Source organism: Corvus kubaryi, unplaced genomic scaffold, assembly GCF_017639235.1.
Source record: "Corvus kubaryi isolate FWS band 111438036 unplaced genomic scaffold, C.kubaryi_AGA036_p1.0 37398, whole genome shotgun sequence".
Taxonomy (NCBI): Eukaryota; Metazoa; Chordata; class Aves; order Passeriformes; family Corvidae; genus Corvus; species Corvus kubaryi.
This window is the reverse complement of record NW_024581137.1, coordinates 1412575-1439728: the sequence shown is the minus strand read 5'-3', so window position 1 is coordinate 1439728 and position 27154 is coordinate 1412575. Positions and strand designations below refer to the sequence as shown.

Below are 27154 nucleotides of genomic sequence, written 5' to 3'. Positions count from 1 at the left end.
AGGGCTGCCCCAAGAATGTAATTCTTCAGTTAAGAAGGATACCTGACATCAAAGTCATGTATAGATGTATTAAATTGTTGGCATGGAAATGAGTCAAATCTACAATCATAATCTTTGTCACCAGCAATCTAAAAAGTTCATTTAACCGGGTACTTCAGGGGTGAATCAAACACGGGCACATACAGACACACTCTCAAGGTTTCAGTGCTTGTGAACAAAGAACTGAGAATTTTGGAGATTTCTTTTAAAGAAAACCCTGGTTGTTCAAAGAACTCTTGTGCAGACCTGAAATTATCATGAATAACAGTAAATTCAGCATTATTGTCTTAATTCAGAAGAGGAGAGAAAAGCAATTGAGTGCATTAATATCTGAACAATGACCAGTACATGTCAGCACCATCTTTAATCTGGCATCAGGGGCCTCCATCAGGGGACGACTGGGAAAACCAGCAAGGAGTCCAGGGCACAGACAGGACCCAGTCCCAGTTCACCACACGACCATCCTGGCCCCAACAATGACTATCAGGCACAGTGCCCCTCGTTCCAGTTAGAGCAACATTGGCTCACTTCATGTGCAACCACCTGGGCACAATGTATATAGGCTCCTGTTGAAAGGAAAAATGAGGTAAATTGAGGCAGGGGTGCCTCAGAGCTGAACCATGACTGGTGACCCCGACGCTCTGCTTCTCCCTTGCAGCTGATTTATCATACAAAGCACAGTAAGAAAACAGTACATTTTTAATTAGCAGTATGGAGGAAAGAAGGGGGAATACAAAAAAAAAAAAGGAAAAACCCAGTAATTCTCTCTTGCAGAGTTCATCACCCTGCTCAGGACTTGCTAACAACATAGTATTTCCAAGCACAACTTATCCCTCCACCCTTGGCTGGGTCTGCTTACAGGGTTTGTGAATTCCTTTGTCTAAAGCTGCCTGTTTAAATTTTTACCCTAATTCCTTAAGAATCCACCTCCGCCCACCCACAGAGAGGGAACAGGGAACTGGCCCTGCCAGCTAAACATCTTCTAATAGTAATGTCACTGTATTTAGAAGGTTTTACAGCTGCAGATTTCCCAAAGAGAAATCTGTGTTTCTCAGCATGACACAGATACTCCAGCAAAACCACAAGTAGATCTAAAAATGCTCAACCACAGAGTAGTACAAAGCAAAAGCTTTATGCAAGCAACAGAAACCTGCCAGACAGTGAATTTCTATTCCACCTACTCCAAAACCAGACAGAGAAAATACACAAATTAGAGATTTTTGGGTATTTCAATATTTTTGCCAAGCTTTTGGGGTATTTGTGACAGTTAACCTCATTGCCCCAGAAGAACATGTGGCTTAGGGCAACAGACACAGTAGGAAGCATCTGCTCTGAGAAAATGTCTTTTTTTTTTCTATTAATATACCATTTTGCTAAGCTCTGTTTCCCCAAGAGCCTTGCACTATTAAGAGGTCTTTACTGCTGCTGCTGTTGTTCAAATTCCCTCCTTCGCTCCAAAATGAAAGCATTCAGAACAGTATGTGCAATTTTTCAAATATTTGCATTACATTATTTTTTAAATATTTTATTTTATAAATATTTTACATTTTTTATTTCTTAGTTGAATAATTTTTATTAGAAAGCCTCCAGTCCAAGCTTTCTAATTCACCTGTTAAAGAACAAAAACAGCACCTGAAGAATCCAGTGGGCAGAAGTGTCACTTGTGAGATGAACCTTTGCTCTGTCCGAGACTCCACGGGCCTGGCAGCCCCAGCCCCTTCAGTGCAGCAGCACCAGCTTGCTCTCATACTCAGAGGGGCTCTGGAGAGGCTCCCCCATCCCCACTCCCACAGCACCCCAGCATCCAGGGACCCCAGATCCTCTTCACACTCCTCACTTCTGCAGGGACCTGGTCAAGGCCACGTTTGGCAAAACCCAGGTCTTTACAAAGAACACACAGAGAGTGTGAGGCATGGCCGCTGCCCTCACAGAGAGATGTTTTGGGAATTCACCTACAGAAGCAATCCCTTGTGCAGGGTTTAACAGGGAGCTGCCACTCCACGCTCTGACCCAGCAGGAGTCCCACCCTTGTTAGCTGGGCTTTCAGTCTGCTCCCAGGATAGACATTTTTGCAAGACTTGGCAGGTTCCTACAAAGACTGCCCAGCACTGGGCTGTGCTGGTGGGTAGCAGCCCCTTGGTACCAGGAGCAGCCACCTCATGCACTTCCCCTCAGCTGAAGTTCAACCCAAAATGTCTTCCTGCCCCAATCACACTCGATCCTTCTCAATCTCAGGACCCTGACCCCAGCACTGGCTCTGCGCAATCCCACACTGAACGTACAGGTGGTCACACATCACCCTCCATTTGTGCCAAGGCTACCCCTGGCCTTGAGCCACAGTGGGCTGGGTGGATCTGTGCTGGCTGACCTTTATTCATGTGTGTTTATAAATCATGATGCTGTTGTATGAAGTCCCAGCACTCAAGTTCTTCACACACAATACTGGTTCTTCTCTACATCAATGCTGCCCAGAAGCTTTTCCTCCATTAACAAGTTTGGTTAATAGACTTGCACTTTTCACCGCATTAATAACATTAACAAGATCAGTCCAGACAGCTCCCTTAAAACAAACACTTACTAAAAAATGCAAAGGATCACGACAATGATCAGAGGGATGCAGCACCTCTTCTACAAGGAAAGGCTGAAAGGATTGCTCAGCCTGGAGAAAGCTTATAAGGGTGTCCCAATTGTGGCCTTCCCAATACCTGAAGGGAGTGGAAAGATGCAGAAGGACATTTTAAAAGGGCATGTAGTGACAGGACAAGGGGGAATGGATTCAAACTGAAAGAGATTAGGCACCAGGAGGAAGTTCTTTACTGTGAGCATGGTGAGACACTTGAACAGGTCACCCAGAGAAGCTGTGAATGCCCCATCCCTGGAAACATTCAAGGCCAAGCCAGATGCGGCTCTGAGCAACCTAGTGGAAGGTGTCCCTGTCTATAGCAGGGAATTGGAACTACGTGGTGTCAAGGTCCCTTCCAGCCAAAAACATCCTACACTCCTATGAGAACGAGCACAAGAAGACAGAGATTGAGCTGTACCATTCATGCTCTGCAGTCTCTGCTAACAAAACAGTGCTGCAGGATCACTGTTGACCAGCCCACCTCACACCTTCAGCTCTGCTGATGATCCTGTGTAGCCACCACAGCATCAGTCGGACAGAATGTGAGCACGCAGATGTCCACATGTACAGCAGACTGGCAGTGCCTTCAAAAGTAACCACCTGGCTTGGGTTAAGTAATGCCCTTACAACCCTAGTTACTTAACCACATCAGGAGAGGAGACCAAGAGCTCTGAAAAACTCGTAATCTAGCCCTTGCTCTCTAGCATAGGGTATGATGTCAGTCCTGTGGCAGATGGACGGCACTGTGTCTACATGATATGCAAATGACTTATTCAATTAAGTTGCTAGGGGCACTTGTCCTTCATGACCTGGATATAATTTCAAAACACATTAAAAGAGTACCCAAAGTATTTCACAGAGGCTCCAACAGCATCACCTTTCTGCATCACCTTTTCTGAAAGGTGACGCTGCTGGCATATACCTTGTGTGACAGCACAGCTAATAAGCCCAGTCCACAGGAGACAATCTTCCACATCTCAGCAGAGATTGGAAACTGCCAGGGGAATTTCTCATCCCTTTGACTGTTTTCCTGCAAAGAACAACTAAAAATCTATGGTGCTCTTGTGTAATCCTCCTTCTGCTACATTTATTAACCCTACTTGACAGTGATTTGAGTTGGTGTCTTGGCATTTTCCCATCCATTTGTAAGCGTGCATACCTCTTCAGCTGTTCATGCAGCAGCAGGCAGCACAAGAACCACGGAGCAGGTGTGCTCCTCAGCAAGGCTCTGTCTCACACCCGTGCAGCAAATGGACAGCAATGCTGCTTTACAGACTGCTCACTTCATTCAAAATTTAGTGGGTTTTTTTATTTCTAAACAGACTGTAAGCCAAATTGACAGACTCTGATAACACAATTAATCAGATCTTTCTCCAGAAATGTCCCTGCCTGATGGTTTTCAATGACACACACAACGTCAGCTGTCCCATACTTGGCTTACTTGGTGCAGCTCAACACACACACCCTCTGCCAGTCTCAGCCTTCAAGGTTGGCAGGAACTGCTCTTACTCCCACTTAATGGACAAGGCAGACAAAATAAAATAACAATACTTGCAAAGATACTTGAGACTTCTATTTCCCCTCATTCTATTACAAGCTGCTCTGGAACATACTACTAGGTAAAACCTTGATGAACAGTAGTTGATGTGGAATTAAGAGGATGGGAATGCAGGCCATGTGTTCCTGATTATCTGCGCACCAACACACTCCTTAAACACACCAGGCAGCATCATAAGCACACACACCCACCACAGATGCCCCCTCACACTCAGTATGTTAAAATGGGCAAGTGCAGAGCAAAATGAACAATGTCACACATGTGTTGGGATCTGGTACTCAAGAAGAGAAATGGTCACAGCTGCAGGCTGCTTGTCAGAGTGCAGCCAAGTAGGCACTAAAGCGAGGTGTTAAGCCTTTAAATGCAGCACCACAAAGTTCTCCTTCATTCATTAATACCCTCAATTTGTCCTTTTCACATGCACATTGCAGAGGAGTCAAGTCTCCTGACTTTTAAGAAAAGCCAGGAATGTTTTCATTTTCTGGGGGGGGGGGGGGGGGGGGGCAGGAGGGGACATCCCCTTGCTCTTAGATTGCAACTTGTTTCCCCATGTATTTGTACTTTGCTACTTAGCATCAAGTATCTTTCCCCCAAAAAGGCATCTACAATCAACTTTGAGAAATATATTTGAAAATGGCACAGCCAGCTGCAGTAGAATTACAGATTTATAGATAATTTTGTTGAGAACTGCACACCCAAAAATTATATTCAACAGCCACCTGAATAAGCATCTGAGGTTTTCTGAATTTCAAATACCGAAGGGAAAAAAGTTTGGTCTGACAGTGAAGGTAGGTAGCATTCCACACAAGAATACAGTATTGAAAAACCACCATGAAGGTGTTTTGGTTATTGGCCCCTTCCAAAATGTCAGTTTACCAAATAATATTCACTTAACTCCCAGCACATGAGCGTATACAGAAGAAACATGACCAATATAACAAAAAACCTTCCTACTACATATTCAAGTAGTAAGTTATCCCACTATTTCACAGGCACAAAATTCAAGGTACAACAAAGTACTACTGCTCAAACACGGACACCTCTCCAGACCAACATATTTCAGCAGCAGAATACATGCAGATTTGGGGCTTTTTCAGTCCCATATGAAACAAGTACTTGCTACAATCATCTTATAAGCCAACCAGCATTTTTCCAAACTGGGCTTCTTTTACAGTGGACCAGAACTCCCTTCACATGCTTCAAGGACATGTATTTGTAAAGTCTGCTGCAGAGGGCAGCTCCTTTGCTTTCCCATTCCCATATCCTAGGAGTGTGCCGCTCTGTCCTTAGAGAAGTGCCAGAGGCATTTACCAAACTGCCCACATGGAGCCCGAGGCAGGGGCAGCAGTGTCTTTCCTGACTAACAGTTTCCATCCAAATTACTTCACCCCTGAGAAGCCTACAGCTAAAAGCCTGATTTAGTTAAAGCCACTGATTTTTAACTTGGCTGTTTTCAAGCTCCTTGGCTTTCCTGAAAACCACGACCATATTGCATTCTCAGTCACCACTTCCACATTCCAAAATTCATCTGGTTTTTATTTCTACAGTACCCACTTAACAAGAGCACAAGCATTTAGTGACAGCAAATTAGTACCAAGATTTAAGAGTTATCAGCCTCTAGGAAAATACAAAGCTATCAATATTTGAGATAAAATAATTACTATAATGCACTAAGATCTACCTGAAGCATCTAGATCCAAGTTCTACATCTTACTTTCTCGCCTCCTTCAACAGCCTTTTTGCACCAAAAGAAATGTTCACATGAAGTTCTCTGAATGTATTAAAAGAAGGAAGGGGATGGATACGCAATCATTTGCACACACACCTAAGAGAAAGTTAAAAATCTGGTTTATTTGAAACTGTGAAATCAAAGTCCAATAAATAAAATGCTTAACATCAACACTGGACACTATGTAGGAAAACTCTGGTAAGACTGGATTGCTCCTTTAGTGCCCCGAGCATCGACGAACCATGAAATGACTTCCCAGCTCCCCACAGCCACACTGTTCTCTCGACAATCTTTCCCCATTCATGGCAAGCCTTCCCCAGACACACACTGCCCAATTCCCCCATGCTGAAGTCTCACCAGCACCAGCAGAACTGCCCCAAAGATGACAGGGCACACAGGGCTGAGGCTGTGAGAATGAGTGCCTACATTTCAGAACTTCTAGAGAGCATATCCCTCTTCCTCACTCAAAGCCCTCTGAATAGGTTTCATGAACTGTGCTATGGCCAAGTATATTCTATTTTTAAATTTTTAATGAGCAATTATTAGGCTGTAAGAACACATTGGTTCTTAATCACTTTTTGGGGTGGGGGGTGCAACTGATCCCATAAATGTTGTTTATGTTTGTTTAACACCACTATTAAATTACTAGGTTTTTCCAAATAGCAGATTCTCTCTAAGTAACCATATGCTACATACACATTAAAACTCCTTGAAGCAATCATATGAAAATAGTAAGATTTTATCCAAAATATAACTCCAAACACAACTTACAGAACCACAGGCAGGAAGTAACCAAATTCTGCTAAAAATGTCACACCCTTTCAAAAACAGCAATAAAACATTCTGTATGTGCTTTAAAAACCATGGCACAGGGCAAAAGTATGCTTACTATCCTAAAAAATAGAAATAAGCGTGGGCATCTCACCCTTTCCTTGTAACACTGGCACAAGTGAACTCTTTTCTTAGAAAAGAGGGTGGGGAGAGGGGGATGAAGAGGAGGAAATAAAACCAACACATCTTACAGGTTATTTATTATGGAACTGGCTGTTAATACTGGAGGCACTCTTTGACAAGCCAGATGAAAACAAGCATATCCAGATAGAACAGTACTCAACAAGGCCTTAATGTGGCCACCAGTTTGTGCTTCAACTCAAGTGAACCTTCCCAACAGCTCTTCTATAATCTGCAACAGAGATGTTGGTCCATACTGAAGGTAAGGCTATTTGGGTTTTATACTACTGTGATGCTCTCTATAGGCCAACAAGAACCAATCACTACATGAATATCCTCGGCTCAAGTACCCAACAGTTTAAAGTCTTGATGCTACCAATTCATCCAGTTTCAGTCTGTACCATTTCTGACACAAGGGACTTCAACCCAGGGATCTAATTTGCTGGGGAGTAAACTACTCAGTTACTACCTCATAAAACAGCAATTTAAAATGGCAGACCTTCCACCAAATTTGGGTGATATTTGGATAGGTAAGTGACATGCACAGAGGTCATACACTCAATGTATCAAAGCACTCTCCAAAGCAGCTTTGTTTTTTGAAAAAGAAAATAAAACAAACGCTGATGCCAAGCTTTGAACCATAGGTACTTGAACAACCAGGCTTCAACACCAAACAAAAAGGATAAACACTTCTGGTTAGCAAGATCTATTTAACAGATAACACAAACATTTCAAGCCAGTTCACTGTAACACTTCAATAGGCACCCGAAAGCCCCTCAGTCCTCACCATGGTAATACTCAGCAGGAACTACAGAACACCAGACTTAACTGGCACAGGTATTTTGACTGAGGAAAAAACCACAATGCCATGTATTTCACTGCTACCAGTGCACCGGGAATTTGAAGGGGCAACGGATGCAAAGGCCGCAATCACTTCTCGAGTAGATAAACCAAAAGATAGGTCAAAATATCAGGACTTAAAAATTCATATACTCAAATATATGTTATTTACATCGTTTACCTCGTTATTTTAACCAACATTAACCCACAATTCATTACTTAGAAAAGACAACATTACAGAAAAATAAAATAAAATTTGGTTTTAACAGGACAAGTGTTTTACATGGTGGTATAAAAAATGTAATGGGAGCCTGGAGGGGAAGAAAAATAAATGGAAGTGGAACAAAAAAAAAACCCATCACAACAAAAAAACCCACAACACTACCCCCAGAAAAGGCAAAAAGCTAAAACAAATTCCAGATGTTTAAGTCTGAAGGTTTTAGCTTTTAAAATACACAACTACGTGTGCCTTTCACAATAACAGTCACAAGTGAACAATACTTTTTGTACTACTGCACCCTTCAACAGGCCAGTCTGCAAGTCAAAACAAACAATATAATAAACTGCTAAATTATAAGTATGCAATTATGGATTACTTTTAGCTGTTATAAAAAGCTGGGTTACATATCCAATGGTCCAACTTTTAAATTCAAACTGTGCTTAATGTTTTTTAGTTCAGACATACTGAAACCCATCAGCACAGATGGTTTGTGATGTTTTACTGCCTTTAAGCATGTATTCCTCATTTTTCCAAAGAATGATGCAACATCAATTTTCCACGCACATAGCAGCAAGGAAAGTAATTCCACCTCTTTCTTAGAAGGATATGGCCTCTTGTGAAAGTAGTCCAACAAAAACTGTTTCTGTGCCTCATATGAATTGTGATCATACTGATTAGGATCTACCGCTAGAAAGCGGAGATCCTCACTAGAAGGAAGCTTCCTCATCTCAGTCCTAATCTTTTGTCGCTTGAAAGGCACTACCCCTGAATTCACTTCGTTCTCTGGAGACAGAGCTATGCCAGTACTTAAGCTCGGAGGCTGCTGTTCCTTATTCCTTTGGTCTTCTGCAATAAAGCAGGAATCTGATTGCTTTCTTTTCAGTACCACAGAAATATGCTTCTCACCATTCACAAGCAGCAGCTCTTTCTTCTCAGTACGTTCAAGCTGCATCTTCAGGCTCGAGTTGGTGTCTTTGGGGGCACTTCTACAACGGAGCAGATGTACAGCAATAGCTGTCAGAGTCATATTTCCAGTGTACACACCACAACAGTGGATGCACTTGAAAGCAGGAGACTTTAAAATCGTATGCACAGTCGGCATTATATGATGCCGCTCTTTCAAATGCTTTTCATAGGTTTCTCTACCAGCAAACGTACCTAAGCAAAACGGACAGGTGAACATTTTTCTGGTGCATCTCCTGTTCGTTTGTGCTGTCTGAGGTTTCACTTTGATGTAAACAGGGACAAGAACTGTTGAATATATTCCAACAAGCACTGCCAAATGTACTTCTCTTTCACCCATGTCTTCATCTGGTAGCACTGTGTTGAAATCGAAGTGTGGAAACACAAGGCCACCCTGAGCATCGTTACCTAGCTGAATTCCTCTGTTGCTGTAACTTGCATGCAACTGCTTTCTCCCATTGTGTGCAGTTTTATTGTGCTCCACGAGGCTTTTTAAGTCATAGAAAGTTCCTGTGCAAAACAAGCAAGATAAGCCATGCATGAAGATATGTTTCATGAGCTCTTCCTCACAGAGAAAACATTTACAAGCATAACACCGGATCGTTTTTTCTGTCATCCTTAGAAAGGGTGCGCAAGCGGCAAGTTTGTGAGGTTCTGGGGTTTCTACTTTCACTTCACGTGGTTTGTGGGCCACCTCCATGTGCACCTCGTAGACATTTGATGGGAAAAGCTCGTTACAAACAGGGCAGGTCTTCCACTGCTTGGCCTGTCTGACAGCCGGGCTTGTTTCAGGAGCAGGCGGGGAAGCCTGCAAGGATACATTCTCAGAAGTCAGAACCACAGGAGGAGAGGGAGCACTGGCTGGTGACTGGGACAGCTGAGTCACTGACCCTGACTGCATGAGCTGGATGGGCACCTGTGGAGGTGTCACAGTTGCTACTCCGCCACCAGGAGGTACAGGCAAAGTAACTGAGATGGGGGTCAGTGTGTACATTTGCATCCCATTAACCTGCTTGGCCTGCATGAAATGCCTCACTATAGGGCCCGCAGTCAAAAAAGCTGTGCTTTGAGAAACTGGAGGCTGAACTGGCTGATTTACTGGGATAACTGCCGGGGCAACAGGCTGATTAAGCTGAAGGAACCCAGGTCCAACAGGCTGTCTGACAGGAACCACCCCAGGGGCAACAGGCTGGTTAAGCTGGAGAACACCCGACCCAACTGTCTGTGCCACAGGAAGGACCCTAGGATCAATGGGTCTGTTCATGTTTCCAAGTGACTGGTTGACAGACAAAATTCCTGGAGCAACTGGCTGATTCACAGAGAGGACTCCTGGTGCAACTGGTTGATTCACAGGGTTGACAGGTTGAGTAACAGGGAGCGTTCCAGCTGGAACTGGACTATTTATAGTACCAATGGGTTGATTAACAGGAAAGAGCCCAGGCATGACAGGCTGATTAAGAGGAAGAACCGCAGGGGCCACAGTTCTATTTACGGTCCCAACAGAATGATTAAGAGGCAGCCCATGAGAAACAATGATGGGCTGGGAAGGCGATGGCTGAATACAAACGTTGTTCTGACCCATGGGAGGATTGCTGGGCACAAGAGTGACGTGCGAGGACCTAGTGGTGGGAGCAGAGGTGGTTTGTGGGACGCTGCCAGAGGCACTTGGGACGGTCGCTGGTCCAACTGTATCCTGAACTGCTTGTATCTGCACCGTGCTCTGGTTTTGATCAGTCTGTGGAAATGCAACCTGGATGCAACCTGGAGCAGTCACGGAACCTGTTGGGACAGCAGCAAGCCCTGAAGATGGAGCAGCAGCTGCTATACCTTGGACAGGCTTTGGAGCAATATACATTTGTTTCGCAAGTCCGGGTTTCTTAATATGTTCTGAAATCAGAGATCGAAGTTTGTTCTCCAGGTCTCTGTGTGTTTCAGCTGTCAAGATATGGTACATTAAACAATCTGGGCTGTTTGCAGGAACATTACATTTTTTACAGTAGAACTCAACTGAATTTGGTGTACTTTCATCACATTTCTCACCAAAATATACATTTACTAAGTTGTTAAAATGGTTCATCAGTACATGTTTCTTCATATTGTAATACAAGGTGTCTGTGAATTGACATTTTAGACACGTGAAGTTTATGATGTCACTCCTAAATTGTTTCATGCCATCTAAAATGCTGACTGTATAATTTTGTATTCGTTTATTAGATGAATGAAACATCCGGATGTGTTTTCCCACTACTTTGGGATGAGAAGAAAATGCACATTTTGGGCAAGAAACCACCATCTCTTGGTCCACTTCATCCTCATGGTAACGATGCAAGTGATTCTTGAAAGAAGTAAGCAACTTGGACGAAAACTTGCATAAGCTACAGCAGTATGGCTTTGTTCTGTATCTCTGCAAACAAAAGAAAAACATCCACTTAGAAACTGCCAGCTCCTACATCTCACTGGTATCTGTTTAAACCCACACTATCACCTGTCAAAAATTCCTTCACTGGACACATAGTATATATCTTGTCAAGTTTCTTCTGGTTTTGAAAAGCAGTTTTAAGATTAAATACTTAAGGGGAGAAACATTTGCGCCTTGTTTCATTATAATTTACTAAGAAGCCTTAAATGAGTTTACTTCTACTCTAGTTCACAAGAAGTAATTCTGAAGCCTGTTTTTAAAGACAGGAATCACAGAACAAGCCAGGAAGAATTTGTATCCCACTGTACATAGGAAGTTAAGCCTTAGCAATTAGGAATAGTAGTCCTTTTACTATGACACTTCAAAAGCTTTATTTAGTTCAAGGCCAGCTCCTATCTACTGGACAAAAAGAGAACAGAGAGAACAGGCAGGGATTTTTTTCTGTATTTCAACAGCCTACTCTTATCTGAAAACTCTCCAGAAGGACCTTTCCAACAAAGCCATAAACAACTGATTTTATTAAGAACATTCCTCTGCAGCCAAAATTATAATAGAAAGTAGTAAAACCCCCTTCTATGATAAAGCAGCAATGTATTAGCTCATACATACAATTTGTATTAACTCACACATACTGGGCATCCCATTATAGTAATTTCTTTAGGAAATTTCCTCAAAAATGCTCAGTATAGAGAATACAGATTCTTCTCAGGGAAGTATTTTTAACTGTTTAAGAATTCATCTACCGTGCACTAAGCAGTGGTTTGCTCCCTCAGTTATATGTCATATGACAGCACTGCTTTTCATATCCATATGAACATATTTTGTTCTTTCTCAAAAACAGGTATCCCCATCAACCATTCTTTCTGATCAGCTTCCTGGGAAGTTAACCCTGGCTCCTGCCAAAAACTACAGAATCAGTCACAGAAACATCCATGTGACAAATCTGCACTCTCAAACATCTAGTGGAATCTGTCTGTTCCCTCAGACATGTTTTTCACCTCACTGACTTCTGCCCCTCATGAAATAGAGCCCAAAGAGAACAAACGGTTCTGCCACTACAGCATCCAGCCCAGTTAGATCACCCACACACATCTCACTGACCTACCATGAGGAACAGTAACACAACACATGCAGGTGGTTTTTTTTGCCATGTCATACAGCCATGGAGGTTACAGTCAGCCATCTACAGACAACCCAGACAGCCATCAGCCATCTACTAGCAGTACTAGGAGAGTCTCCTGATGATAACCAAAATCTAAGCTCCAAATTCAAAAGACTGGGTCAGACAATGCCACTGGCTGGCTAAGGCTGCTGAAGAAGTACACTGCTAAGAAATCACTGAATTACCTTCTACTTACACTCTTTAGGTGTCTAATCTCAGCTGCTACTAAACAGCAACAAAGCAAATTACCAGACACATCAATCTTCAAGCAATTTGCCTGGAGAAAGGCCACTGACAGTAATGAACTAATGAAGCACACAGAACATTACTAGAAGATAGGCCTAACTACTTCTGAAGGAGTAAAGTGACAAAGAAAAAATTCCAAACAATTCTCTTTCAACAGAACAGAAGCATGTGAAGTTTGCTGCTTTGATATTCTCTGTATGAAATAGAGCTCTTCCACACAAACACTGTACAAACCATTCTGTCGGCATGTTCTCCTTGCATACTCATCTGCTTTTTCTGTTCACAAGTGCTATCACAGTCTACCAATGGTATCCCAGTTTTATAGAGAATTTGACAAAATAAGAATTGCAAGCCACTTAGAAAAAACAAAGCATCTTGGAGATTGACCAACACAACCTTCATCTGTAAAAATGGAATCCAAAAGAAGGCTTATTAGAAACATCAAGGTAAATTCAATTAGTCCTCCCTCAAAGAACCTACCCCGGAACATTTCTGCTATGTAGTCTCACATTCCCCACAACCTAGAAACATGCAGAAAGACAGGACAGCCTCCAACAAACAAAGTTCTTCCAAAACTGTTAATGTCTCCCTAAAAATAGTACAAATGGTGGAAACCACCAACTACACTTACACAGACATCTTCTCCAGCCTACTGAGTTTACAGGAAGAAACAACTTATTTTCCCCTTACAGCAACAACTTTGGAATACAACATCCTGAAGGACCGACTTCTTTTCTCTCAAATCTAGGCAGCATGATACGTGAATGATATATATCAATAAACCAAAATTGTTTAAAGAAAATGGATAGGAACAAGGTTAGCATCCAAAAGACAGTTTGGCAAATCCATTCCAAGAGACCGCAACATATTACCAACTCTACACTGAATTTCATCAGATCAGATTCCAATCTCCTTTTTTGGGCAGATATAACTGGTCATGCTGACTACCTGACTCAGGACACCTATTTCTCCCTTCTGGTAAGGGACCAGGTCTCTCTGCCTTGTGTCCCTCCAGACAATAGGGAAGAAAGAAGCTTCCCTCTCTAGTGCACAATTTTTAGTTATTTTCCACTTTCATTGAAATAGCTTATCATTTTTCCTAAAGGACTGGCGATGGAAGACAAGCTTCACCTAGTCCGTCTTCATCCTGTTCTTCCCTATTTCATGTCTGGTGAGGAAGGGGAACCTCTGCTGCTCATCTAACACAATCTCCCAACACTGAACTTCTTTCTTTAGTCAGAAGGTAAAGGCAAAAGAGACAGAACCAGCAAGAGCAGAGCTCAAATAACATGACTGGGGCCAGAAGATAGACCTAGTAAAGAGAGACGTTTTTCATGTGAATAAAGAATAAATTAAAAAGGAGGGGAAAAAATAGAAACCATCATTAACAATTAAGATTTATTCCATTCACCTAAACTAAAGGCAGTATTTAGTAAACATAACTGTAAGCCTCATCTGAAGTGGCACTTAAGAGCCTGGACACAATTTATCCCAACTCAAACAAAAAGTCTCATTTGACTCACCCACAAAGTCACGTGAACAGATAAACTTCCAGTTGTAAATGTGAACTCAAGTTCAGACATCGAGAAATAGGAAACAAAGCAGACAAAGGTCCTGAAGGGTAGAATCCTACTTAATGAGAGCTTGACAAAGACAAAGCTTTGTTTGGTCAGCCAGTATGCTGGGGGCTGAAACCGCTCCACTTTGGAATCTTAGTTTGCTTTAAAGATAAAGGCAGATGTTTTAAATATGGTACAAAACAGTCCTGACAATCCCCCCACCACACTATTCTAAAGCATCACCTTTTGATTCAAGATGAAAAGAGCAGACACACCCACTGCTGTTCAGATGCCAATGACAGGTCTTCCGTATGGAGGCAATGAGGGGCCCCAAGACTCTTCACTAAGACTGACAAGTCCACCTTTTTTACTGGATATACTCCTCCGCTCCACACTGCATCGTAGAAACTTGCTACTATATACAATTATAGAATTGTTCCTCTCAACCCTGCCTTTCTTGCAGAGTCTAGCTATACAGAACTAAAAGCTGCTTCACATACACAAATCTAACTGGAAAGAGCTTTCCACTGCCACCCCATACCAAGCCACTAATAATAATTTCATCATAATCCACTTGCATCTATGCAATCACATTTTCACCCTTCCAGAAACAGGAGCCATGTTGCACACAAGAACATAAGACTACATGCTAGATTAGGCTAAAAATGCAGAAGATTAGTGTGACATCTTAAACACTGATGTTCAAGGTTGTATCCTTCAAGACAGCAAATGGCAATTGAAGTCCTCATAACCAGCTACATTACAGGGAAAAGCAAAGAGGAAATGTAAGATTATTCCCTGACTAACAGCACTTAGGAAACAAATATTAAAGCTATTTTTTCTCATTAAAAAAGCTGGCTCCCAATTTCTGAACATCGTAAAATTCAGCAATTCCACAAAACACATTTACCCAAAATTTGTGCCATAAACATACATACCTTCCTTTTGCCCACAGGCTCCCAAGGGGAGACATCACTCCATGAAGTGTTACAAAAGTAGCTTTCACCTGCATCAAAACTTTTAAGATTCTAAAAGTAAAATAAAAACAAGAAATTAAAACAAGGCTTTTGCAGTCTGTTCTGAATATAAAGAAATTCTCAATAGGAAATAAGGAAAAATAAAAAAGAAAAACCCACACAAAGAGAAGATGACTTGGAAGTCCATACAGCATTCAGATACTGGTCCCAAAACTCCTTTCAAAGAAATTACTTCTTTGACCATCTTTGATTTATTTTAACTCAAATATTTGTCCATATGACTGCCTGGTAATAGAGTAGGAATTCTGAACATTTCATAGTTACTGAAAATAATATAGGGAATGAAAATATTTACACTTGAATTCCACTGCTTCCAGTGGAATTCACAGTGAACACCAAGTATTTTCTCCCTCTACCTTCCTCCTCCTTCATCAGTAATATTTCCTTGCTTACTTCCATTTATTAACTTACCACTATGGTTTACCTTGCAACAGGTTTTAGTATTAAATCTGCATGGCAGTGTTACACTTTTAACTTGGAAAAACAAAAGACATTCACAGAAGCTGATTTCCAAGAGCTGCTTTTCCTGAAGATGCAAAGACAACAATATTACCATGTCTGCAACAACTCTATCAGGGAAAGCAACTTTCCTTACAGCCTTCTTCTAGTCAATCCCATCAGAGCAGTTTATGTTCCTCAAGCCAAAGCCAGCTACTACCCTAAAAATGCTAAGTTCATCTCCAGTTTTCTGAGACCCACACATATTTAAACACAACCTTAATCGGAGAAAAAAAAAACAATGGAACAAACTAGATTCTTGTTTACTGGGCATTTTTGAAGACCCTAGGCTAGAGTCAACAGAATGCCTTGGATGAAACACAGGCTACAAATCCAGGCTTTACCCACAGAAAACTTGCACCTCTTCTCCCCTCACATTCTTCCCTTCCACAAATCCCTCTTCACTCAAAACTCTGCAGATACTTAGAGAAGGCAAAATGTTTCCACCTCTGTACCAAACTCCACTGCAACAGCAGAAGCAGATAATAAATAACATTTAAGATCAGATGACCTTATCAAAGGAGTGGAATTCACTAACCTAATAGTTTGTGTTATGTGAAATTTAGAGGCAATACAGAATATACTTGGCAACAAAGAGAAACAATCAAATACAGAATCCTACTTAATTCTGTAGGCTCTGTCTACACTAGGCTCTTGTCCACACATGCAAATATGAGCATTCCTGTGTGTTCAACAGATTACAGTAAGACAGAACATCATGCCAGTGATAATTTGATTTAAACTTCAAGAATTTAGAAAAGTGTAGCTGAGTCTGCAATACGCTGTCTAGCTTTTTCAACCATCACGTATGCCCAAGGAGAATCCAGAAAAGCTCAGGGCAACAATAAACAAATCCCGTGCAATCTAATCAACACCTATGAGTCACGTATTTGCCCTTCAGCCAAACCTTTAAAATAAACAAACGAACAAACAAAAACAAACCAAGAACACCTTATAAAGATCTCTTGCATGAAGCAAGAGAAATCCCAGAACTTTGGAGAACTGTTCTTGATAGAGAAAATGAAGAGACCTGAGATTTACTAAAAAAGTTTCAGCTGAACATGCTGGAGTGAATTACACACTGTTAAAAAAAGATTTCTTAAAGTTTATGGCTCATCTGAAACATGTTCTATTTTTGGTTTGAGAGACAGGCTCCTACACTCAAACACCAGATTCCCACAAGCAACGTGACAATATGTCTAAATAGTTTTGCTGAAATGGCTATTTCCTACAGAGAAATATCTACTCATAAAAATAATCATTCTTATCAATACAATTAGTAAGTGGTGCAAATGGCTGTTGTGAACACTTGCTTTAAACAGAGATCCACTAATTTGTTATACCCTTCCCACATTTCTCACTTCCAGGAGGCGAGGAAAACAGAAGGGAAAGGTAACAAGAAAGGAACAAAGCCCTCTGAGAAGCCTGACTAATCCTGATGCATAATGGGTATTTTTAGGTTGAAGAAAAAAACATTTTTAAACGAAGAACTGTTCTCCCCTCTGTATTAAAACTATCATGGTTTTCCAGAACAAAAAGATAAAAAGCTCAGAGTTTAAATGAAGACACAGAATCATAGAACAGAATCATGGAATGGTTTGGGTTGGAAAGGACCCTACAGATCATCTAGTTCCAGCCCCTTTGCCACGAACAGGGATGGCACTCACTAAACCAGGTTGCCCAGGGCCCCCATCCAACCTGGTCTGATACACTGCCAGGGATGGGGCATCCACAGCTCCTCTGGGCAACTTGTGCCAGTGCCTCAGCACCCTCTGAATAAAGAATTTCTTCCTAACATCTAATCTAAACCTCCCCTCCTTCAGTTTAAAACATTCCTGCCCCTTGTCCTGTCCCTATCTGTCCGTATAAGAAGTCCTCTCCCTCCTTTTTATGAGCCTCCTTCAGGTACCAGAGGGTTGCAATGAAGTCTCCCCAAAGCCTTCTCTTCCCCAGGCTGAAAACCTGAAAACCCAGCTCTCCCATCAGCATCAGCTTCAGAGCAAAGGTGCTCTGGCCCCCTGATCACCCTCATGGCCCTAAAAATCACATTATGTTAGAGAAGCTGAAACAGTTTATTAAAGGAAAACCTCTGACCTTGCAGTGGACTTGAACACACTACTTGGAGAATCAAACTAGTACTCCAGCCAAAATGCTCATGGTTTTCTTCCTAGCAGAGATCAATTAGCCTAAAAACTAACCCATTTGGTCTCTAAGCTACAGGGAGGTACTAGTCATACATGAAATTCCTTCATCTTCCTCACAAACTATTGTCCATTATCATGCCTTATTACAACAGTGCAAGACCAATTTCAGGACCAGATGCAAGTCATGTTTGTATCATACCATATTTCAATCCATTTCTTACACTGTCCAGCCCCTTCATAGAGTCCAGACATCAAATCTCAGTATCTGAGACAACAAACAAACCGAAGGTACTTCTCACTAGATGGTCTTCAAGGTCCCTTCAAACCCAGGCCATTCTATGACTCTTAAGTTTTATTAAACCCTCACACATCCCATGCTACCAAAAAGAAATACCATCATCATATGAACCAAGTACAAATCAAGCTATAGAAACCATTCTTCCTGCTGCTGAAGTTGTACCAAAACCAGCCCCAAATTACCTGGAAAAAACAAACTGAAGTTATGAACTTGGTTGAGGGAGAATTATTTGAAAAAAAAAAAAAAAAAACAAACCCTAATATGGTATTTTTTGGCCCAAATCTCACAGAGGTTTTTCCGCAGTGGAAATGTCTGCCAGATTTCCCACCACCACAGGTTATTAAAAATGAAGCAAAACCAACTAAAGGCACATTATACATATCCCCAAAAACCCAACCAAATACAAAACAAATTACTACTTATTTACCATTGAAGTCCATGCAACAATCAAAGAGACCACAAGAAATTTCATAGTAAAAATCTGTCAACATCAAAACATTCCTACTTCAAATGGTCAAGACAGACCCAGGTTCTGAGTTAGAAGTGTGATTACAGAACAGTATTAACACAGTAAAAACAGCAAGTAAACAGAAATTACTAGACATAATTTTCCTTGAGCTATTACGACATTTACATATATACAACATCGTTCAACTGCAATAACAAAGAATGTTCCAAAATGAGTTATGCATGTAGTCTTGAACAATTTTCTTCCAATAGCTTACTTACAGAGTTTCAGAAAGAAACCACCACAAAAGACACAACAGCACCCTTATAAAGTGTTAAGCCTACTTTAGTACTGCCATACAGAAGCAATCAACCTCTTGACTACAGTCAATGCGAAGTCATGAATATACTCAACAGCAAAAAAAGCCTGTGCACCAGCTCACTGAAATACACCATTGTTAAGAAATGGAGTTACATTGCTATGTTTGCACCTTTTCTGGTATTAGGTTTGCCAATCTGATGGCGTGCATTCTTTCTGACTGATGCACGTATTTTCTTCTGGAAGTGGCAACAATGGTACTAGGCTCATCTTAATTGCCCCAGTACACCTGCATATATTTTTTAAGATGCAGAACCAAACTACAACTCAGTAAGACAATTTTGGTATTTTTCACTGGACACAAAGTTTAAAGGCTTATCCATTTTCAGAAATGCTGACAATCTTTATGTCCCTTCAGAGGCTTGCCCTTGATATGTGATGGGGTGTCTTTGAGGAGACTCAAGTCCTCATCTGCTTGAGATTTTAAAAGAATTGAAAAACGTTGCTACATAGCACACAAACAAAAACTCATTAGTCTGCTGTATTTTTTCCTCAAGCTGTACTGTTTCCTTTTGTTGAAACATTACTAACAGAGAATATAATATGCAGCACCATCTATGACACATCTTGTTAAGAAATACGGCCTCTTGCAGTGTTACATACTAACACACTAAATTCCTCCCCTGGCATATGAGCAGTCAGTAATGAGTAATCCCTGAAGCAAGGACCCCCCCCATAAAGATCTATGGCAGAGCATTATACATACACCAGAAACTGAAATATTTTTCAGGAGTTTACATTACAGATTGGTTTATATTTCAAATCAGTTTACATTCTTTCAAATGCTTTACCTTCAACAATTCCCTGCAGCTGTCAAGCCCAAGATCCACAAGAATGTCCTTCACTTTTTTTCGAGCCTTCCTTATATTATCAAGGTTTTGAACGGGAATTTGAAACATTTTGCACTTTTCCTGGGGGAAAAAAAACCACAAGAACCAAAAAATAAAGAAGAAAAAAAAAAGAGGAAAAACAAAAATAAAAATTTTTTAAAAAAAGGTGACAAAATCCTTGAACACAGGCACTTGCATTTAACAGTGTTAAAATAAGAACTAAAATCTGCAAAGTCATAGAATGGAAATACTTAGATTAGAAAAGACCTCTAAGATCATTTGAGTCCAAACATTAACCCAGCACAGTCAGTCCACCATTAGCCATGTCCCTCATCACTACACCTATGTGTCTTTTCAATACCTCCAGGAATGGGGACAGAACTACTTCCCTAGCCAGCCCATTCCAGTGCGTGGCAACCCTTTTTCTGCAGAACGTTTTCCTAACAACCTCCCTGGTACCACTTGAGGCCACTTCCTCTTGTCCTGTCACTTGTTACTTGGGAGAAGAGACCGACCCCCACCTGGCTACACCCTCCTTTCAGGCTGTTCTAGAGAGTGGTAAGATCTCCCCTGAGCCTCCTTTTCTCCAGACTAAACACCCCCAGTTCCCTCAGCCACTCCTCATCGGACTTGTGCTCCAGACCCTTCCCCAGCTTTGTTGCCCTTCTCCGAACTCACTCCAGCTCCTCAATGTCTTTCCTGTTGTGAGGGACCCAGAACTGGACACAGCACTTGAGGGTGAGGCCTCACCAGTGCCAATCACTGCCCCAGTCCTGCTGGACGCACTATTGGTGATACGGGCCAGGATGTCATTTCTTAAATATGAAAACACAGAATCCTTAAGCCAAAGAAGTGGGCTCATTAATATTTCCCAGTAGATCACCTGACTGATTTTAAAGGAAATACAATCTGATGGGGGGGGGGGGCGGCGGGAGGAATTCTTTACATTTCTTCTATCTACAGAAAATTCCAATTTTTTCTCTCAGATTTCCTTGTGTCTACATGGCAGGAACACTGGTTTTGTGGGTTTTTTGAAAAAGAACATAAACACCACAATTTTATTAAGTTCTATTCAGAAAATTACTATAATCTTGTTTAGGAAGGAGAAATTCAACACCTTTCACCTTGAAGGTTAGCATCAGGATGAGAAGTCTCTGATAATTTTGTTTGCTGTCATGCATGTACACGCTTAAAACGATTGCTAGTAAAATCTAGATTTCCTGCTGAAGTTTCTACTTTTATAAAATTGTAAGGTATCCATCCCCCTGGGCTCAGCTTCAAAAGTATGTCAACTGCCTTTGTCAACTCCTTCCTAGATTACAGCCAGATGCAATTTAGACTGAGCTTTAAGAAACTACAACGGACACAGAAGGCAAAACCTAACCCTAAGCCTGCACTGAAAAAGGTCACTGAAAGCTTCCACAGTATTTGGTGCTTAAACACCTAACAGAGCATCCAGGAGCATTTACAACATCTTAGTCCTTATTGCTAAACAATTCATCCATCCAGGACACACTTGAACAGGAAAAAGCAAAAAAAAAAAAAAAAGGAAATCCCCAAACAGTACTTCAGCACAGACGGTCTCAAATGTCTTGAAAAGCTGTACTTTACCAAAAAAAAGCAAGCTCCCTGCCAACATGAAAGCTTTACTTTGAACAAACGGTAAGACTTTCATGCAAATAGCTGCAAAATCCCCATCCGCATCAGACACCAGGTACAAGCTAAGCCTCAAAAAAAACCCAAAAACAAAACAAAAACAAAACCAAAAAAAAACCCACAAAACCAAAAAAAATAAAAACCCACAAGCCATATTAAAAAAAGTTCTAGTCTGTATGTAACCCCCCCAAACCTTAATTTATGTACAAAACATACAACTGAGGGGTTTAGAATTAAAATTCAAACAACTCACATAATATTCTTCCCTTCTTCTCCCCCGAAAGGAAAGGTGTGTAGAGAGAAATGGAGAGGGAACCCCATTTGACAGATGCTAGTCTTGTTTTCTAACGTTTTTTATCACCAGGAAGTTCAGAAGACATTCTGATACAACTGGGGTGGGTGTAGACCAGGAACCTATACAGAATGGAATAAAGCAGAGTAACTGGTCTGGCATTCTCTCAAAATGTAAGCAGTAAAAATCTGACATAAAATATTCTTTCCAAAGTGAAGTCCACTGGGAATTTGCACAGTGTCTAGTTAAAGCTTTATGATCAGTCCCTCTATGACAGCAGGTTATGGACATCAACTCCATGGTCCAGTGTGGGTAACAGAGCTGACTGGATGCCACCAACCACGCTCAGATCAGCCAGAAGGAAATGCGGTTCAATACATTAGGCTTCCCTGGAAACAGTTCCCCCATCTCAGTCTTTCAACTCACACATTGATGCTACTGAAGAAGGTGAAGCAGGCATTTGTCGAGGCATGTCTAGCTCACAAATAAGAAACAGTCTACAAGGGGTAAAGTATGTAACATCCATGCACGTCAACAGTTTTCTTAATCAGTAATCATTCTGAAGTTGAAGTTATTAATCCAGGAGAAAGAAAAACACACCAAAAACCCACCATAACAAAAAAAACCCCTTGAATATCAATTATTTTCCAGTTTTCAAGCAGTTGGTCTTCAATCCAAAGGCCAGCATGTGCAATCACATGCAATGTTATTCAGTAGGTATTTAAACAACCTGCTTGGGAGTAAGGATTTTAAATTGCTCATCTCACACTAGAATCACAGAATGACAGAATGGCTTGGGTTGGAAGACACCTTAAAGATCATCTCGTTCCAGACCACCTCCCATGGGCAGGGACACCTACCACTAGACTGGGTTGCTCGAAGTCCCATCCAACCCAGCCTTGAACATTTCCAGAGATGGGGCATCCACAGCTTCTCTGGAAAACCTCTGCCACTGCCTCACCACCCTCACAGTTAAGAATTTCTTCCAAATATCAAATCTAAACCTACCCTCTTGGAGGCTCTGTATCCATTAGACCAGCACTGCCCCATCATAAAGGTCAGGAAAGATCAACCTTCTAAGCTTATTCCCTCAAGCCCTCAGTTTAATTCCTTGATTATTATGCAGTTTATTACCCACAGTTTTATACTAATAATTTATTTTTCCTGTATTTTGGACATTCTGCAAGCTTTAGCTTGCACTTTGGTTCCATGCATTTGTTGGTCCCACATCCCATTCTTAACCAGCAAATTCAACATGAAAGGACTACAGTAAAACTGAGTCTTGATCATTTTACCGCACTGCCTAGCTAAAAGACAAAAATTTATGCTTTTAATTGTTGTTTCCCAAAAACCTGATAATCCATTGAGTTTTCAGACTGTGCCATTTCATAAACAGAACCAAGGCAAGTTTATAGCAAAATAAAATAATTTTAGCAGCTGATGTCTCCAATTTTAAGAAGTCCATTCAACTCTTGCTCAGGCATTTTAGCCATCGAGTTATTCCTGTATTTGTTGCTTATTTAGATAAAATCTCCATAATGATATACAAAGGAGAGTTTTATTCTACACTACAGGTTCCTTTCATTTCTACATTTGTTACCAGATTGCAACACCCAACTAACTACATTTGGCTTTTCAAAGATCACGAAAGAAACTCTTCCCTTCCAGCAGTACTGCAGTATTTAAGACTAGCCTAAAAGACAAGGTAACAGTCTGCACAGTATCTTAATAGTCAAAGACAGTTTGCAAAGTAACTATCTCTTACTGTAATTTCTCTGCATTAAAAAAAAAGCAAAAACACTAACATTGCATCTCTTCAAAGTGAGAAGTCATCACAAAATGCCAAGTTCCTATTCATTCTACTTCTTAGAACCATTCTCATTCACCTTGGAAGGAACCTCAAGAGGATATCCAGTCCAGCTTCCCACAAGCAGCCTCAACCATTAATTGCAGCCAGGGCACTCTGTTTTGGCCAGTCAGGTTTGGCAACCTCTCTGGGCAACCTCGTCCACTGACAGACTGCGTTCACAGTGAGACCTTTTTTCCTTATGTGAAATCAGCACCACTTTCATTTGTGTTCCTACAGGAAATAGGATTTGCAAGCAAATTAAAATGGAGTTGGTATGGAGCTGGCACAAGGAAGATGCACATATGTGCCTTCAATGGACATGCAAATGCTTCCAGCAAAATCCAGTGAACTAGATAATCAGGCATTTTTAGAGATTACAGGAAAAGAGGCATGCTAGAATATCCAGAGAAAATGGCTGTAAGGTAACCCTTTTAGACACCAGGTAATCTGTACAGAAGCAAGATCTCCAGATGTGTTCCTAAGTTAGCCTTCACTAGTCTGTTGTTCATAGAACTGTTCAGAGTAGGGAAATTATGAAAGGCTCATGGAACTTTGTCCTTTCATATTATCTGCCTTGGAAATTGAATCATTCTTAGTTTTTATGACTTTTATCTAGTAACTGTCACTAGTAACTGAGAAAGAGATTTTTATAAAGACTTTGGTCTTTATAAAAGGTTTGTACCTTTATAATTGGTTTGGAACATTTGGGTTGGAGTATTTTCAAAGGTTTGTTTACCAACTTGTATTTCAGCAGTTATCAGAACTGACAAGCACCCATAATGAATTGTTTTCATTTTAGTAAACTCATGAGAAGTTGATAATTCACTATTAGCTGAGATAACAGTATAAACTGCTTCACCCCTGAAAGTGAAATGAAAGCATGTGATCTATTTCTAGGAATATAAGGAACAAGAACACTGGATGGCAGAGAGCATCTAGGAGGACAGGCACACTGAGGAACTGCCTAGAAGAATGCAAGTTTGGCTTGGCCATGCCAAATTTTACCATTGTCAATTTTGTTTTGTTTCTGATAAGCTTACAAGTCCTCTAAAAAGTCACACCTGGCTATGTGCTCAACCACTCATTACATGGTCAGTTCCATTTCCTGGACTCTTATCTCCACCTTCTGAAAGAGACCTAACCAGATTTACAAGTACATCAGCACCATCAAAGCTCATCCAGCCCACAGAGGGAGAGGGAAGAAAGCTTCCTAAAGAAAAAGAATCAACTGATTAGAATGGATGCTATTCTTGTTCATTATTTAATCTGTTGCAATTAAAAATATATTCTAATAAAACTTACGAAGAGCAGTTCTGGTCAACAAAGTAATTCAGCTTTATCATCTCATATTCAAATTTCTATCCATGTGCAACTTGATAGAAATCTCAGGTAAAAGATAAATAAAAATTTAACTCTTCTTTGTCCAACTATATCAGAAACCTCTGGGCATCTCAAATCATAGATCTCCTAGAGTCACAATCATTTTGCTCTTTTCACAGCTACAAATCACCTGTTAAAAAGGTCATCCTGCCCAACACCAAGACAACCATCATTCAACAGCTGTGAACACAATGAGCACTAAGGCATGTGATGATACAGATGAAGACACCTGCATCTTACCTAACAAACCAAACCAAATTTAAATAACTATTGGGATGATTCATTAACACACATCCAAGTCCCTGCTATCCAAGACTGGTGAGAAGAGATGAAGGGACACTACCACTTAAACTCACAGTCTTCCTAAAGCACTAACTCACACAATGCTTGACTCTCTTGGGAGTTCCCTCTGGGGACTGACTCGATTTTGAACCCAGCAGGATTCAAGTTCATCCTAGATGACGTAAGCATGTGCATGGAGCCCACTCGAATCCTGCAAGATCTGTCAGCCCCATGAGTATGTGAGCAGAAGAGTCAAACCCCAGCCTACTGCATTTGTGCTGCACTCATCAGTTTGGTATGACCCCAAGACTTGGCACTTTACAAATGCACACAACAGTCCACAGCACAAATAATCCAAAACCTTAACAAGTTAGCAAGGGGACAGAACTGAAAAAACAACCCAGGGCTGTGCAGCAGGTTTCAGAGGAAGGACTAAAGTGTTCAAACACAAGCCAGCTCTACCAGCACTCAGTAAGACTTAGCCCAAATCAAGGCGTTCCCAGTGGAAATACGTAAGGCATAACAACACTGTGTGCGCTCTTCCTTGTTCCTAAAGATCTGCTGTAATTTGTGGAGGTTGTTTTTCACAAAACTTCCATGAAAAGAACCACAGGAACTATTACAGCTTATCATATACAGTATACCTTGTAATAGGTCTTATTACAGCTGACCACATACTTTATTTCTTACCCTGTTGCTCTAAATACTCTGCTAAAGAAATCCCCTTTACTTGATCAAAATTAAAGAGAAGGTTTATTAACAGGAACACAAGGATTTCTAGAATATAGATTCAATATCCCAACAGTCTTTTAAAGTATTTCATTACAGTTCTTTACAACTGTTTTTTACAAACACAGATTTTTGATGACAGAAAACTATTAAGGGCAATAACCAACTTCTCCCCAGTAATTTACCTGTCAGAACTTTATCAGCTGAAACCGAGTTGTTCATAACTTTGACAGTACAGGACTCTGAACGGCTGCAGCAGGAGTCATACACGTGTCTTTTATTCCGTTTACAAACCAGGACAACTGGAACTCCCCATTACCTGCTCTCGACCACAAAGCAAGCGCACTCAAATGGTTTTCATGGCTTGCACTGCAGGGGTTGTGTTTGTTTACGTTATTCACAAACTTTTTTTTTCTGAACGTATGCATTGCTGAGGCACCCCAATATTATTTAACGTAATTTTGCATCCCATTAACTGATTCCTTTAACCGGTGATGAAGTGCTGGTTCTGCACGTGTGCCATTCCTGCCCACGCTACAGTTTCCCACAAACTGTTTCAAATCAAAGCATTTCATTAAACGTAATTGAAACTATTCACCCAGACTTCGAGACAACCTATTAAGCTGGTTCCTTAGACACCCATCGCTGAAATGCGACCTGCAATTAAATAACCAACACGCAAGAAGCGCGGTGCTAACGAGCTATTCACCGCCCGCAGCAGCGGCGAGGCAGCGGGAGAAGTTCCCCGTGCTAAAACGCCTCACACGACGGGGCCACGCCGGACCCGTCCCGTCCCGTCCCGTCCCGTCCCTCCCCGCCCGCGCCCAGCGCGGCCGCTCCGAGCTCGCAGCGCCCGCCGAGCCGAAAGCGCGCAGCCACCGGGGCGTTCACCGCCCTCCGCCCCGCCCAGCCGCACGTACCCGGCCGGGCTGCAGGGGGAGCCCCCGCCGCTGCTGCTCCTCCTCCTGCTCTTCCTCCCGCTCCTCCTCCTCCTCCTGCGGCGGCCGCCGCCGCCCGCCGCGAT

General features: G+C 41.5%; 1 protein-coding gene across 5 annotated transcripts; it reads right to left on the bottom strand.

Moving 5' to 3' along the window:
* Window positions 1-6051: 6051 nt before the first annotated feature.
* Window positions 6052-27154, bottom strand: ADNP2 (ADNP homeobox 2). Of its 5 annotated transcripts, none has more exons than XM_042044302.1 (5): window positions 27051-27154; window positions 21852-22012; window positions 19904-20023; window positions 15248-15337; window positions 6052-11327 (listed from the first exon to the last, which is right to left on the bottom strand). In XM_042044302.1, the coding sequence occupies exons 3-5, from the start codon at window positions 20009-20011 to the stop codon at window positions 8361-8363; spliced, it is 3165 nt and encodes a 1054-aa protein (XP_041900236.1). In that variant the 5' UTR covers window positions 20012-20023; window positions 21852-22012; window positions 27051-27154; the 3' UTR covers window positions 6052-8360. The 5 variants fall into 5 exon arrangements, with proteins under 5 accessions (XP_041900236.1, XP_041900237.1, XP_041900239.1 ...); XM_042044303.1 differs by lacking the exon at window positions 27051-27154 and adding an exon at window positions 26316-26886; XM_042044305.1 differs by lacking the exon at window positions 27051-27154 and adding an exon at window positions 23777-26276.